The sequence below is a fragment of the Salvelinus alpinus genome, chromosome 3 (assembly GCF_045679555.1).
Source record: "Salvelinus alpinus chromosome 3, SLU_Salpinus.1, whole genome shotgun sequence".
Taxonomy (NCBI): domain Eukaryota; kingdom Metazoa; phylum Chordata; class Actinopteri; order Salmoniformes; family Salmonidae; genus Salvelinus; species Salvelinus alpinus.
The window spans coordinates 1,710,357-1,726,563 of NC_092088.1; the positions used below are offsets into that span (position 1 = coordinate 1,710,357).

General features: G+C 51.5%; 1 protein-coding gene across 4 annotated transcripts in view; it reads left to right on the forward strand.

The window, feature by feature from the left end:
• sipa1l2 (signal induced proliferation associated 1 like 2) overlaps window positions 1–16,207 on the forward strand; it is a 467,180-nt gene that overhangs the window by 406,442 nt on the left and 44,531 nt on the right. For 2 of the 4 annotated variants that reach the window (XM_071391253.1, XM_071391254.1), the window contains exons 17-20: window positions 60–433; window positions 2,256–2,480; window positions 10,730–10,783; window positions 14,518–14,659. In XM_071391253.1, coding sequence (XP_071247354.1) covers window positions 60–433; window positions 2,256–2,480; window positions 10,730–10,783; window positions 14,518–14,659 — 795 coding nt within the window. The remainder of the gene's footprint in view (window positions 1–59; window positions 434–2,255; window positions 2,481–10,729; window positions 10,784–14,517; window positions 14,660–16,207) is intronic. The other 2 variants (XM_071391255.1, XM_071391256.1) reach the window with 2 other exon arrangements.

Here is a 16,207-nt window from a genome sequence, read left to right on the forward strand (position 1 = left end):
CCTCCTCTCCTCCTCTCCTCCTCTCCTCCTCTCCTCCTCTCTCCCTCTCCTCTGTACAGGGAGAAAAGACATCAAGTCACTCCAGCTGTAACACCCTCTCCTCCAACGCCTCCTCCAATAACAGTGATGATAAACACTTTGACTCTGGAGATCTGATGGATCCTGAGATCCTGGGGTTGACGTACATTAAAGGAGCCTCAACAGACAGCGGGATCGACACCAACCTCTGTATGGGGCCTGGGGGGAGGTTACTAATGCAGGGGGGTTGTGGGGGTGAGGGGGGACACCCCAAGGATGGCTGCGAAGGAGAGGATCATGGGAAACTGTACCTGCCGCAAGGATATGCGTCAGCGATCATGACTGGTCACGTGACAGAGGGAAGCATTGGGGACCTGAGTGAGATCTCGTCACATTCACACTCCTCCCACTCCAGGTACAGTCCCTCTCCTCTCCTCTCCTCTCCTCTCCTCTCCTCTCCTCTCCTCTCCTCTCCTCTCCTCTCCTCTCCTCTCCTCTCCTCTCCTCTCCTCTCCTCTCCTCTCCTCTCCTCTCACTCCAGGTACAGTCTCTCTCCTCTCCTCTCCTCTCCTCTCCTCTCCTCTCCTCTCCTCTCCTCTCCTCTCCTCTCCTCTCTTCTCCTCTCCTCTCCTCTCTTCTCCTCTCCTCTCCTCTCCTCTCCTCTCCTCTCCTCTCCTCTCGTCCCTGTCCTCTACATCAATAAAACCAACAGTCTGTTTTCATTATCTCCCAGATCCTCAACATATTGGCACACACACACACACACACACACACACACACACACACACACACACACACACACACACACACACACACACACACACACACACACACACACACACACACACACACACACACACACAAACACACACACACACAAACACACCACACAACAAACACACCACACAACACAGTTGGTTGTTGGCTGACCATTGAGTCCAGCTATACATCCTGATGCAGGGGTTTGGGGGTCTGGGTCAGGGGCCGGGTCAGGGTCAGGGGCTGGGTCAGGGGCTGGGTCAGGGTCAGGGGCTGGGTCAGGGGCTGGGTCAGGGGCTGGGTCAGGGTCAGGGGCCGGGTCAGGGGCTGGGGCTGGGTCAGGGGCCGGGTCAGGGTCAGGGGCTGGGTCAGGGGCTGGGTCAGGGGCTGGGTCAGTGTCAGGGGCTGGGTCAGGGGCTGGGTCAGGGGCCGGGTCAGGGGCTGGAGCTGGGTCAGGGGCTGGTCAGGGTCAGGGGCCGGGTCAGGGGCTGGGTCAGGGGCTGGGTCAGGGTCAGGGGCTGGGTCAGGGGCTGGGTCAGGGTCAGGGGCTGGGTCAGGGGCTGGTCAGGGTCAGGGGCTGGGTCAGGGGCTGGGTCTGTGTCAGGGGCTGGGGCTGGGTTTGAATAATCCAAACCTACAGAGATGTGTCCTCATTCAGCTGTCTGTTAACCTGTAGAGATGTGTCCTCATTCAGCTGTCTGTTAACCTGTAGAGATGTGTCCTCATTCAGCTGTCTGTTAACCTGTAGAGATGTGTCCTCATTCAGCTGTCTGTTAACCTGTAGAGACGTGTCCTCATTCAGCTGTCTGTTAACCTGTAGAGATGTGTCCTCATTCAGCTGTCTGTTAACCTACAGAGATGTGTCTCATTCAGCTGTCTGTTAACCTGTAGAGATGTGTCCTCATTCAGCTGTCTGTTAACCTGTAGAGATGTGTCCTCATTCAGCTGTCTGTTAACCTGTAGAGACGTGTCCTCATTCAGCTGTCTGTTAACCTGTAGAGATGTGTCCTCATTCAGCTGTCTGTTAACCTGTAGAGATGTGTCCTCATTCAGCTGTCTGTTAACCTGTAGAGATGTGTCCTCATTCAGCTGTCTGTTAACCTGTAGAGATGTGTCCTCATTCAGCTGTCTGTTAACCTGTAGAGATGTGTCCTCATTCAGCTGTCTGTTAACCTGTAGAGATGTGTCCTCATTCAGCTGTCTGTTAACCTGTAGAGACGTGTCCTCATTCAGCTGTCTGTTAACCTGTAGAGATGTGTCCTCATTCAGCTGTCTGTTAACCTGTAGAGATGTGTCCTCATTCTCTTCTTTATACGTTATCTATGATACAAAAACTAAGAAGGTGATCATGTGACCAGACTGGTTGGCCATTGGCTGTCCTGTTGTTCTGTTGTTGCTGTCGATCCGGCCAGCGGTTCCCTTTTCTCACCAACACTTCTACACCCGTTTGACCTGCAACCCTTTTCCTCTGGGTCCAGTGGGTCCCACCACAGTGGCAGTCCCCTGGCGCGGGGAGCCCGGTACTGTGTATCAGCTGACTCCTCCCGGGTCTACACCTTCCCTCAGACCAGCTCTGGGGCAGGTCCTGGGCCAGGGGCAGGGCTAGAAGCCAGTGGACAGACAGGCCCAATTCCTGGTTCCACACGCCTGAAGAAGACTGAAGACTCGCCCACTAACGAAGAGCCTAAACTGTTAGAGTGTGGGTGAGTGTGTATGTTTGTGTGTGTGTGTGTGTGTGTGTGTGTGTGTGTGTGTGTGTGTGTGTGTGTGTGTGTGTGTGTGTGTGTGTGTGTGTGTGTGTGTGTGTGTGTGTGTGTGTGTGTGTGTGTGTGTGTGTGTGTGTGTGTGTGTGTGTGTGTGTGTGTGTGTGTGTGTGTGTGTGTGTGTGTGTGTGTGTGTACATACACATTAGCCAAATACATTTCATCTCAGTTTTTCACAATTCCTGATATTTAATCCTATTAAAAATTCCCTGTCTTAGGTCAGTTAGGATCACCACTTTATTTTAAGAATGTGAAATGTCAGAATAATAGTAGAGAGAATGATTTATTTCAGCTTTTATTTCTTTCATCACATTACCAGTGGGTCAGAAGTTTACATACACTCAATTAGTATTTGGTAGCATTGCCTTTAAATTGTTTAACTTGGGTCAAATGTTTCGGGTGGCCTTCCACAAGCTTCCCACAATAATTTGGGTTTGTCCCATTCCTCCAGACAGAGCTGGTGTAACCGAGTCAGGTTTGTAGGCCTCCTTGCTCGCACACACTTTTTCAGTTCTGCCCACACATTTTCTATAGGATTGAGGTCAGGGCTTTGTGATGGCCACTTCAATACCTTGACTTTGTTGTCCTTAAGCCATTTTGCCACAACTTTGGAAGTATGCTTGGGGTCATTGTCCATTTGGAAGACCCATTTGCAACCAAGCTTTAACTTCCTGTCTGATCTTGTGATGTTGCTTCAATATATCCACATGATTTTCCTGCCTCATGATGCCATCTATTTTGTGAAGTGCACCAGTCCCTCCTGCAGCAAAGCACCCCCACAACATGATGCTGCCACCCCTGTGCTTCACGGTTGGGATGGTGTTCTTCGGCTTGCAAGCATCCCCCTTTTTCCTACAAACAGAGCGATGGTCATTATGGCCAAACAGTTCTATTTTTGTATCATCAGACCAGAGGACATTTCTCCAAAAAGTACGATCTTTGTCCCCATGTGCAGTTGCAAACCGTAGTCTGGCTTTTTTATGGCGGTTTTGGGAGCAGCGGCTTCTTCCTTGCTGAGCGATTATGTTGATATAGGACTCATTTTTACTGTGGATATAGCTACTTTTGTACCTGTTTCCTCCAGCATCTTCACAAGGTCCTTTGCTGTTTTACTGGGATTGACTTGCACTTTTCACACCAAAGTACGTTCATCTCTAGGAGACAGAATTTCCTGAGCGGTATGACGGCTCTGTGGTCCCATGGTGTTTATGTTTCCATACTATTGTTTGTACAGATGAAGGTGGTACCTTCAGGCGTTTGGAAATTGCTCCCAAGGATGAACCAGACTTGTGGAGGTCTACAATTGTTTTCTGAAGACTTGGCTGATTTCTTTTGATTTCCCCATGACGTCAAGCAAAGAGGCACTGAGTTTGAAGGTAGGCCTTGAAATACATCCACAGGTACACCTCCAGTTGACTCAAGTGATGTCAATTAGCCTATCAGAAGCTTCTAAAGCCATGACATAATTTTCTGGAATTTTCCAAGCTGTTTAAAAGCACAGTCCACTTAGTGTATGTAAACTTCTGACCCACTGGAATTGTGATTCAGTGAATTATAAGTGAAATAATCTGTCTGTAAACAGTTGTTGGAAAAATGACTTGTCATGTGCAAAGTAGATGTCCTAACCGACTTGCCAAAACTATAGTTTGTTATCAAGAAATTTGTGGAGTGGTTGAAAAATGAGTTTTAATGACTCCAACCTAAGTGTATGTAAACTTACGACTTCAACTGTATCTGTGTGTGTGTACATATACTGTACCCCCTTCCATAGACATACACTAGTTTAGGACACCTAGTCATTCAAGGGTTTTTATTTTATTCGTACTATTTTCCACATTGTAAAATAATAGTGAAGACATCAACACTATGAAATAACACATATGGAATCATGTGGTAACCAAAAAAAGTGTTAAACAAATGAAACTATATTTTATATTTGAGATTCTTTAAAGTAGCCACCCTTTGCCTTGACGACAGCTTTGCACACTCTTGGCATTCTGTCAGTCTCCTCTGAACAGTTGATGTTGAGATGTGTCTGTTACTCCGTGAAGCATTTATTTGGGCTGCAATCTGAGGTGCAGTTACCTCTAATGAACTTATCCTCTGCAGCAGAGGTAACTATGGGTCTTCCTTCCCTGTGGCGGTCCTCATGGGTTAGGGTTAGGCCAGTTTCATCAAAGCGCTTGATGGTTTTTGCGACCGCACTTGAAGAAACTTTCAAAGTTCTTGACATTTTTGGGATTGACTGACCTTCTGTCACGCCCTGACCTTAGAGAGCCTTTTATTTCTCTATTTTTGGTTAGGGTGTGATTAGGCATTCTATGTTTTCTATTTCTTTGTTGTTTTTGCCATGTGTGGTTCCCAATCAGAGGCAGCTGTCTATCGTTGTCTCTGATTGGGGATCATATATAAGTTGTGATTTTCCGTTTGGGTTTTGAGTTATTTTCTGTTTAGCTGTTTTTGTTGCCTGACAGAACTGTTCGCTTTCGTTTTTTTCTACGGGTCACAGTAGTGTGTATGTGTGTACAGTATAAGTATGGGTCTAGTATAATAGTATAGTGCATTGTATTGCTGCTAGGGCAATCATTACAGATCACTATCGTTATCACGAGAAGTATAGTCTCCTTTACCTCACAATAACTTTCCTCAGACAACGACTTGAACTAATTCACTCTCTCAGTCGAGCAGACATACACAACCAGCCCTTATCTAACCATTTTAAAACATTCTATATGGCACCCTATTCCCTTTATAGTGCGCTACTTTAGACCAGAGCCCTTTATAGTGCACTACTTTAGACCAGAACCCTTTATAGTACACTACTTTAGACCAGAGCCCTTTATAGTGCACTACTTTAGACCAGAGCCCTGTATAGTGCACTACTTTAGACCAGAGCCCTATATAGTGCACTGCTTTAGACCAGAGCCCTTTATAGTGCACTACTTTAGACCAGAGCCCTTTATAGTGCACTGCTTTAGACCAGAGCCCTTTATAGTGCACTGCTTTAGACCAGAGCCCTGTATAGTGCACTGCTTTAGACCAGAGCCCTGTATAGTGCACTGCTTTAGACCAGAGCCCTTTATAGTGCACTACTTTAGACCAGAGCCCTTTATAGTGCACTGCTTTAGACCAGAGCCCATTGGGACTAGAGTGCCATCTGGACTGCAGTTTAAATCAGCTCCATGCAGCCCAAGACAGACCAGACGGACCAGAAAGACCTGACAGACCAGACAGACCTGACAGACCTGACAGACCAGACAGACCAGACGGACCAGACAGACCAGACGGACCAGACAGACCAGACGGACCAGACAGACCAGATGGACCAGACAGACCAGACAGACTAGATGGACCAGACAGACCAGACAGACCAGACAGGTCAGACAGACCAGACGGACCAGACAGACCAGACGGACCAGACGGACCTGACAGAACTGACAGACCTGACAGACCAGACAGACCAGACGGACCAGACGGACCAGACGGACCAGACAGACAAGACGGACCTGACAGACCAGATGGACATGACAGACCAGACCAGACAGACCAGACAGACCAGACAGACCTGACAGACAGACCAGACAGACCAGACAGACCAGACAGACAGACCAGACAGACCAGACAGACCAGACCAGACAGACCAGACAGACCAGACGGACCAGATGGACCAGACAGACACGACACACCAGACAGACCTGACAGACAGACGAGACAGACCAGACAGACCAGACCAGACAGACCAGACGGACCAGACAGACCAGACAGACCAGACACACCAGACAGACCTGACAGACAGACGAGACAGACCAGACAGACCAGACCAGACAGACCAGACCAGACCAGACACACCAGACAGACCACTCTGGACAAATGTCACTACCGGTTATTGATCCAGACTGTGAGAAGTGTTCCCTGCAGATCGTCAGCTATTGCAGCCAGCAGGGTCTGCAGTAGCCAGCAGGGTCTACAGTAGCCAGCAGGGTCTACAGTAGCCAACAGGGTCTACAGTAGCCAGCAGGGTCTACAGTAGCCAACAGGGTCTACAGTAGCCAGCAGGGTCTACAGTAGCCAGCAGGGTCTACAGTAGCCAGCAGGGTCTACAGTAGTCAGCAGGGTCTACAGTAGCCAACAGGGTCTGCAGTAGCCAGCAGGGTCTGCAGTAGCCAGCAGGGTCTACAGTAGCCAGCAGGGTCTACAGTAGTCAGCAGGTCTACAGTAGCCAGCAGGGTCTACAGTAGTCAACAGGGTCTACAGTAGCCAGCAGGGTCTGCAGTAGTCAGTAGGGTCTACAGTAGTCAGTAGGGTCTACAGTAGTCAACAGGGTCTACAGTATCCAGCAGGGTCTACAGTAGCCAGCAGGGTCTACAGTAGCCAGCAGGGTCTGCAGTGGCCAGCAGGGTCTGCAGTAGCCAGCAGAGTCTACAGTAGCCAGCAGGGTCTACAGTAGTCAGCAGGTCTACAGTAGCCAGCAGGGTCTGCAGTAGTCAGTAGGGTCTACAGTAGCCAGCAGGGTCTGCAGTAGTCAGTAGGGTCTGCAGTAGTCAGTAGGGTCTAAAGTAGTCAGTAGGGTCTGCAGAAGTCAGCAGGGTCTACAGTATCCAGCAGGGTCTACAGTAGCCAGCAGGGTCTACAGTAGCCAGCAGGGTCTACAGTAGCCAGCAGGGTCTACAGTAGCCAGCAGGGTCTGCAGTAGCCAGCAGGGTCTACAGTAGTCAGCAGGGTCTACAGTAGCCAGCAGGGTCTACAGTAGCCAGCAGGGTCTACAGTAGCCAGCAGGGTCTACAGTAGCCAGCAGGGTCTGTAATAGCCAGCAGGGTCTGCAGTAGCCAGCAGGGTCTACAGTAGCCAGCAGGGTCTACAGTAGCCAGCAGGGTCTACAGTAGCCAGCAGGGTCTACAGTAGCCAGCAGGGTCTACAGTAGCCAGCAGGGTCTGTAATAGCCAGCAGGGTCTACAGTAGTCAGCAGGGTCTGTAATAGCCAGCAGGGTCTGCAGTAGCCAGCAGGGTCTACAGTAGCCAGCAGGGTCTGTAGTAGCCAGCAGGTCTACAGTAGCCAGCAGGGTCTGCAGTAGCCAGCAGGGTCTACAGTAGTCAGCAGGGTCTACAGTAGCCAGCAGGGTCTACAGTAGCCAGCAGGGTCTACAGTAGCCAGCAGGGTCTACAGTAGCCAGCAGGGTCTACAGTAGTCAGCAGGGTCTACAGTAGTCAGCAGGGTCTACAGTAGCCAGCAGGGTCTACAGTAGCCAGCAGGGTCTACAGTAGCCAGCAGGGTCTGCAGTAGTCAGCAGGGTCTACAGTAGCCAGCAGGGTCTGCAATAGCCAGCAGGGTCTACAGCAGCCAGCAGGGTCTACAGTAGCCAACAGGGTCTGCAGTAGCCAGCAGGGTCTACAGTAGCCAACAGGGTCTGCAGTAGCCAGCAGGGTCTACAGTAGCCAGCAGGGTCTACAGTAGCCAGCAGGGTCTACAGTAGTCAGCAGGGTCTACAGTAGCCAGCAGGGTCTACAGTAGCCAGCAGGGTCTGCAGTAGCCAGCAGGGTCTACGGTAGTCAACAGGGTCTACAGTAGTCAACAGGGTCTACAGTATCCAGCAGGGTCTACAGTAGTCAGCAGGGTCTACAGTAGCCAGCAGGGTCTACAGTAGTCAACAGGGTCTGCAGTAGCCAGCAGGGTCTGCAGTAGTCAGCAGGGTCTACAGTAGCCAGCAGGGTCTACAGTAGCCAACAGGGTCTACAGTAGCCAGCAGGGTCTACAGTAGCCAGCAGGGTCTACAGTAGTCAGCAGGGTCTGCAGTAGCCAGCAGGGTCTACAGTAGCCAGCAGGGTCTACAGTAGTCAGCAGGGTCTACAGTAGCCAGCAGGGTCTACAGTAGCCAGCAGGGTCTACAGTAGCCAGCAGGGTCTACAGTAGTCAGCAGGGTCTACAGTAGCCAGCAGGGTCTACAGTAGTCAGCAGGGTCTACAGTAGCCAACAGGGTCTACAGTAGCCAACAGGGTCTACAGTAGCCAGCAGGGTCTACAGTAGCCAGCAGGGTCTACAGTAGCCAGCAGGGTCTGTAATAGCCAGCAGGGTCTACAGTAGTCAGCAGGGTCTGTAATAGCCAGCAGGGTCTGCAGTAGCCAGCAGGGTCTACAGTAGCCAGCAGGGTCTGCAGTAGCCAGCAGGTCTACAGTAGCCAGCAGGGTCTGCAGTAGCCAGCAGGGTCTACAGTAGTCAGCAGGGTCTACAGTAGCCAGCAGGGTCTACAGTAGCCAGCAGGGTCTACAGTAGCCAGCAGGATCTACAGTAGCCAGCAGGGTCTACAGTAGCCAGCAGGGTCTACAGTAGTCAGCAGGGTCTACAGTAGTCAGCAGGGTCTACAGTAGCCAGCAGGGTCTACAGTAGCCAGCAGGGTCTACAGTAGCCAGCAGGGTCTGCAGTAGTCAGCAGGGTCTACAGTAGCCAGCAGGGTCTGCAGTAGCCAGCAGGGTCTACAGCAGCCAGCAGGGTCTACAGTAGCCAACAGGGTCTGCAGTAGCCAGCAGGGTCTACAGTAGCCAACAGGGTCTGCAATAGCCAGCAGGGTCTACAGTAGCCAGCAGGGTCTACAGTAGCCAGCAGGGTCTACAGTAGTCAGCAGGGTCTACAGTAGCCAGCAGGGTCTACAGTAGCCAGCAGGGTCTGCAGTAGCCAGCAGGGTCTACGGTAGTCAACAGGGTCTACAGTAGTCAACAGGGTCTACAGTATCCAGCAGGGTCTACAGTAGTCAGCAGGGTCTACAGTAGCCAGCAGGGTCTACAGTAGTCAACAGGGTCTGCAGTAGCCAGCAGGGTCTGCAGTAGTCAGCAGGGTCTACAGTAGCCAGCAGGGTCTACAGTAGCCAACAGGGTCTACAGTAGCCAGCAGGGTCTACAGTAGCCAGCAGGGTCTACAGTAGTCAGCAGGGTCTGCAGTAGCCAGCAGGGTCTACAGTAGCCAGCAGGGTCTACAGTAGTCAGCAGGGTCTACAGTAGCCAGCAGGGTCTACAGTAGCCAGCAGGGTCTACAGTAGCCAGCAGGGTCTACAGTAGTCAGCAGGGTCTACAGTAGCCAGCAGGGTCTACAGTAGTCAGCAGGGTCTACAGTAGCCAACAGGGTCTACAGTAGCCAACAGGGTCTACAGTAGCCAGCAGGGTCTACAGTAGCCAGCAGGGTCTACAGTAGCCAGCAGGGTCTACAGTAGCCAGCAGGGTCTACAGTAGCCAGCAGGGTCTACAGTAGTCAGCAGGGTCTACAGTAGCCAGCAGGGTCTACAGTAGTCAGCAGGGTCTACAGTAGCCAACAGGGTCTACAGTAGCCAACAGGGTCTACAGTAGCCAGCAGGGTCTACAGTAGCCAGCAGGGTCTGCAGTAGCCAGCAGGGTCTACAGTAGCCAGCAGGGTCTACAGTAGCCAGCAGGGTCTGCAGTAGCCAGCAGGGTCTACAGTAGCCAGCAGGGTCTACAGTAGCCAGCAGGGTCTACAGTAGCCAGCAGGGTCTACAGTAGCCAGCAGGGTCTACAGTGGCCAGCAGGGTCTACAGTAGTCAGCAGGGTCTGACTCCAAAAGCTCATCTAGGATTCCTTCCACATTATAAGCTCCTGAAAAATGGTAGGTAAATGATTAGTTATTGAACATCGCTGTAGTGTAAAGGTAGAGATGAGAATAGACAGAGGGTCATTGTGTGTGTGATCGGGCGTACGAGCCAGAGGTTCTCCCTCCTCCACGTCCCTGTTCTCCAGCTCCGGTAATGGAAGTTTGTCTGTGAAAGACACCAGTTGGAGCTGTGTTGTTGATAGCATGGCTCTGTAGTCCTCTTCAGGCCATAAAACAGCCTCTAACGCACTTACTTTCTCCAACTGTTTGTCTATGTAGGGTGCATCCCTAATGCCCTATGGGCCCTGGTCTAAAGTTCTGTAGTGCACTAGTTCTGTAGTGCACTAAGAAGGAAATAGGGTCTCATTTGAGACTCATCTGGTTTTATATTGTTTGTCTGTAACCATCCTCCTGATACATGTCCTCATGTTGTCCACAGGTGTTGTCTAACTCTCAGTGACGCTTTACTTTCCCTCTCTAAGTGTTCTGTTTCTTTAGTACTGTATTCAGCTAACTCTGTTACAACCGTTTACCAACAGCTGGTTCCTTTAATCTGCTTTCTGCTGCTTGTTCCTTGTATTAATGCTGCTGGTTGCAGAGGAGCAGAGGGCTTGTTATCTTTCCTCCTTAAAACGCTGTCTGAGCGCTCCAGGTACAAGCCCCCTGTACACCGTCTCCCCAGTATGTGACTGCCAACGCCCACTCCTGTCTTCCAGTCTATCTATCCTCATTACAGGTTTAATGCCCTCCACTGTTCACTCAGTCTCCTTCCACTCCTCTCTCCATTGCAGGTTAAAGTCCATCTAATTTCCCCCCATCCTCTCCTCTCTCCTTCAGCCCACTCCTCTCTCCATGTCAGGTTAAAGTCCATCCACTTTCCCCCCATCCTCTCCTCTCTCCTTCAGCCCACTCCTCTCTCCATGGCAGGTTAAAGTCCATCCACTTTCCCCCCATCCTCTCCTCTCTCCTTCAGCCCACTCCTCTCTCCATGGCAGGTTAAAGTCCATCCACTTTCCCCCCATCCTCTCCTCTCTCCTTCAGCCCACTCCTCTCTCCATGGCAGGTTAAAGTCCATCCACTTTCCCCCCATCCTCTCCTCTCTCCTTCAGCCCACTCCTCTCTCCATGTCAGGTTAAAGTCCATCCACTTTCCCCCCATCCTCTCCTCTCTCCTTCAGCCCACTCCTCTCTCCATGTCAGGTCAAAGTCCATCCACTTTCCCCCCATCCTCTCCTCTCTCCTTCAGCCCACTCCTCTCTCCATGGCAGGTTAAAGTCCATCCACTTTCCCCCCATCCTCTCCTCTCTCCTTCAGCCCACTCCTCTCTCCATTGCAGGTTAAAGTCCATCCACTTTCCCCCCATCCTCTCCTCTCTCCTTCAGCCCACTCCTCTCTCCATGGCAGGTTAAAGTCCATCCACTTTCCCCCCATCCTCTCCTCTCTCCTTCAGCCCACTCCTCTCTCCATGGCAGGTTAAAGTCCATCCACTTTCCCTCCATCCTCTCCTCTCTCCTTCAGCCCACTCCTCTCTCCATGGCAAGTTAAAGCCCACCCATCCTTCCACTGATCCTCCGGGCCCTCCACTCCCTCCCCTCCACTCCCTCCCCTCCACTCCCTCCCCACCACTCCCTCCCCTCCACTCCCTCCCCACCACTCCCTCCCCTCCACCCTTTCCTATGGCCCTCTCTCTGCCCCAGACCACTGCTCTTTCCTCTCTTCTGGCAAGCCCAAGTGCCCAGTGCTCTGGTTCCCATGTGGGCCGTGCTGCAGGGAGTTGAGAGTCGTGCCATGCATCAGTGGTTGTGACATTCCTGCATAATGTGTCACTCTCCCTCACCCTTCCCCCTCACTCTCCCTTTCCCCCTCACTCTCCCCTCACCCTCACTCCCCCTCTACCTTCCCCCTCACTCTCACTCTCCCTTTTCCCCCTCACTCCTCCTCTACCTTCCCCCTCACTCCTCCTCTACCTTCCCCCTCACTCTCCGTAACCTTCCCCCTCACTCCTCCTCTACCTTCCCCCTCACTCTCCGTAACCTTCCCCCTCACTCCTCCTCTACCTTTCCCCTCACTCTCCGTAACCTTCCCCATCACTCTCCGTAAACCTTCAACCTCACTCCCCCTCTACCGTCCCCCTCACTCCCCCTCTACCTTCCCCCTCACTCCTCCTCTACCTTCCCCCTCACTCCTCCTCTACCTTCCCCCTCACTCTCCGTAAACCTTCCCCCTCACTCTCCCTTTTCCCCCTCACTCCCCCTCTACCTTCCCCCTCACTCTCCCTTCCCCCTCACCCCCCCTCAACCTTCCCCCTCACTCTCCCTTTCCCCCTCACTCCCCCTCTACCTTCCCCCTCACTCCTCCTCTACCTTCCCCCTCACTCTCCCTTTTCCCCCTCACTCCCCCTCTACCTTCCCCCTCACTCTCCCTTCCCCCTCACTCCCCCTCTACCTTTCCCCTCACTCTCCCTTCCCTCTCACTCCCCCTCTACCTTCCCCCTCACTCTCACTCCCCCTCACTCCCCCTCTACCTTCACCCTCACTCCCCCTCTACCTTCCCCCTCACTCCCCCTCTACCTTCACCCTCACTCCCCATCTACCTTCCCCCTCACTCTCCCTTCCCCCTCACTCCCCCTCTACCTCTACCCTCACTCCCCCTCTACCTTCCCCCTCACTCTTCCTAAATCTGCCCCCTCACTCTTCCTAAACCTTCCCCCTCACTCCTCCTCTACCTCATGCATTCCCCCCTCAACACCGGCATAACATGCTGTCAACCCATCAGGGACACACCAGCCAGGGTTATCACTGTCCTCCTCCTCTTTCATCTCCTCACTGTCCTCAACCTTTCTGTATCACCTCCTCCCTGTCCTCCTCCTCCTCTATCACCTCCTCCCTGTCATCCTCCTCCTCTATCACCTCCTCCTCCTCCTCTATCACCTCCTCCCTGTCCTCCTCCTCCTCTATCACCTCCTCCCTGTCCTCCTCCTCCTCCTCCTCTATCACCTCCTCCCTGTCCTACTCCTCCTCTATCACCTCCTCCCTGTCCTCCTCCTCCTCTATCACCTCCTCCCTGTCCTCTATCACCTCCTCCCTGTCCTCCTCCTCCTCTATCACCTCCTCCCTGTCCTCTATCACCTCCTCCCTGTCCTCTATCACCTCCTCCCTGTCCTCCTCCTCCTCTATCACCTCCTCCCTGTCCTCTATCACCTCCTCCCTGTCCTCTATCACCTCCTCCCTGTCCTCCATCACCTCCTCCCTGTCCCCCTCCTCCTCTATCACCTCCTCCCTGTCCTCCTCCTCTATCACCTCCTCCCTGTCCTCCTCCTCCTCGTGGTCTGACCCTTGACCTTGTGGTTAACCAGACGCTCTTAACTTGTCTCCTGACTGTGGTCTGACTCCAAGCCTGTGGTCTGACTCCAAGCCTGTGGTCTGACTCCAACCCTGTGGTCTGACACCAAGCCTGTGGTCTGACTCCAAGCCTGTGGTCTGACACCAACCCTGTGGTCTGACACCAAGCCTGTGGTCTGACTCCAACCCTGTGGTCTGACTCCAACCCTGTGGTCTGACTCCAACCCTGTGGTCTGACTCTAATCCTGTGGTCTGACTCCAACCCTGTGGTCTGACTCCAAGCCTGTGGTCTGACTCCAACCCTGTGGTCTGACTCCAACCCTGTGGTCTGACTCCAACCCTGTGGTCTGACTCCAACCCTGTGGTCTGACTCTAATCCTGTGGTCTGACTCCAACCCTGTGGTCTGACTCCAAGCCTGTGGTCTGACTCCAACCCTGTGGTCTGACTCCAAGCCTGTGGTCTGACTCCAACCCTGTGGTCTGACTCCAACCCTGTGGTCTGACTCCAACCCTGTGGTCTGACTCCAACCCTGTGGTCTGACCTCTCTGTCTGCTCCTGTTGCCTGCATGTTTCTGTGTTTCTTTACCTCTCTATTGTACTGTAACCACAATAAAATAGTGTTCCCCCTCTTTCTTTGTCTCTGTGTAATAAAACCTTTTTGTCCCTCCCTACTCCCGGTTGCACCCTCACTTAACCAGAGCTTGGCTTCTTCCTTCACAGCATGCATTTCTCCCTTTCCTAATCCCACACCCCTCCTCCCACTGACAAATATCTTCAGCATGATTCAGAAAAGCACCTGGTGGCGTTGCCATGCTAAGATATTGCCTGTTGCTGCCCCTGAAGGCCTTGATTGGTACTGACCAACAGTTTTGTATAAACAGCTTGGCTACCTCTCTGATCCTTTTTCTCTTTGACCAAAGCTGGGTTGTCAAAAGGCCTTCCTCCACTCCCTCATCCCCTCTCCCACTCCTCCTGTCCCTTAGACAGGGTTCTCCTGGCTGGTCTCTGACCAGACTCTCTGTTCTGTTCTGTGTGTCTCTTGCAGGCAGTTGTACCTCCAGGAGGCAGCGTGTCACCAGGCAGCAGAGAGGGAGAGAGAGGCCAAGGCCCTGGAGAAGCTGTCTAAAGAAGAGTATCTAAAGATGATGCTGGAGGAGAGTGGCCCAGGGGAGGACGGACGCAGGAAGGTGAGATGGTTTACCTATACACTGAACAAATGATACATATCACTATGTTTAGCCCTGAATCAACCTAGAAGGCCTATTTGTTATGTTTGATCACAGGAAGTCATAGGAAGTCAGAATTTCTCATTGATGTTGATTCAGCATGTCCATTTGGTGATGGGAACTCCTTATGGATATGCAATGGACACTGTCAACTTGCAGAAGAGCATGTTCACACTGACAATATAGTATATGTGTAATGGACACTGTCCAATTGCAATATATTGGCAATGGACACTGTCCAACTGCAGTATAACATGTTAAGACTGGCATTGTATTATGTGTATTGGACACTGTCCATAAGCAATACATTACAATGGGCATTTACCATCACGAATTGGACATTCTGTTATATATTGCTGAAATGCCAAGTTGTCTGGCTCGTTGAACTCGGGACAGCCTAGTAGTGATAGTGGTTCCTCTCACTCGCTCGTTGGTGTTGATTTCAGCCTGTCCATTTGGTGATGGTAAATCCCTCATTAAATACATTGGAAATGTACAAATATACATGTCTGTTTGCAATGTATTAAAATGGGCATTTACCATCATGGATTGGACTCTATAAACAGGTATTCACAAACTGGGGCCAAATAAACATGTGAATCACAAAAATACATTTTAATTCACATTTTCAAACAATCCATTTATATTTTCCAACGGGGCTAAACATTTGGGTGAGGTTTTTTCGTTTCACTGTTTCTCTCTCGCGGGAATTCCACTAACCGTATGTAGCCAAACGTAGCTGCTGCGTATGTTGGCATCTGTACTGATGGAGCAATAGCCATGACAGGGAGACATTGTGGAGTCGTAACGCACGTGCAAGCAGTTGTTCCTGACGCCACTTGGGTACACTGCAGCATCCACAGACAGGCTCTTGCTGCCAAGGGAATGCCTGACAGCTTGAAAGACATTTTGGACAGTACAGTGAACATTATTAACTTTGTTAAAGCAAAGCCCCTGAACTCTCGTGTATTTTCTGCACTATGCAATGACATGGGCAGCGACCATGTAACCCTTTTACAACATACAGAAGTGCGCTGGTTATCAAGGGGAAAAGTATTGACACGTTTCTTTTAATTGAGAGACGAGCTTATAGTTTTCTTTACTGATTTTCTCTTGCATGATGACGAGTTTCTCACACGACTGGCCTATCTGGGTGATGTTTTCTCTCACACGACTGGCCTATCTGGGTGATGTTTTCTCTCACACGACTGGCCTGTTTGGGTGATGTTTTCTCTCACACGACTGGCCTGTCTGGGTGATGTTTTCTCTCACACGACTGGCCTATTTGGGTGATGTTTTCTCTCACACGACTGGCCTATCTGGGTGATGTTTTCTCTCACACGACTGGCCTGTCTGGGTGATGTTTTCTCTCACACGACTGGCCTATCTGGGTGATGTTTTCTCTCACACGACTGGCCTGTCTGGGTGATGTTTTCTCTCACACGACTGGCCTATTTGGGTGATTTTTTCTCTCACACGACTGGCTTATTTGGGTGATGTTTTCTCTCA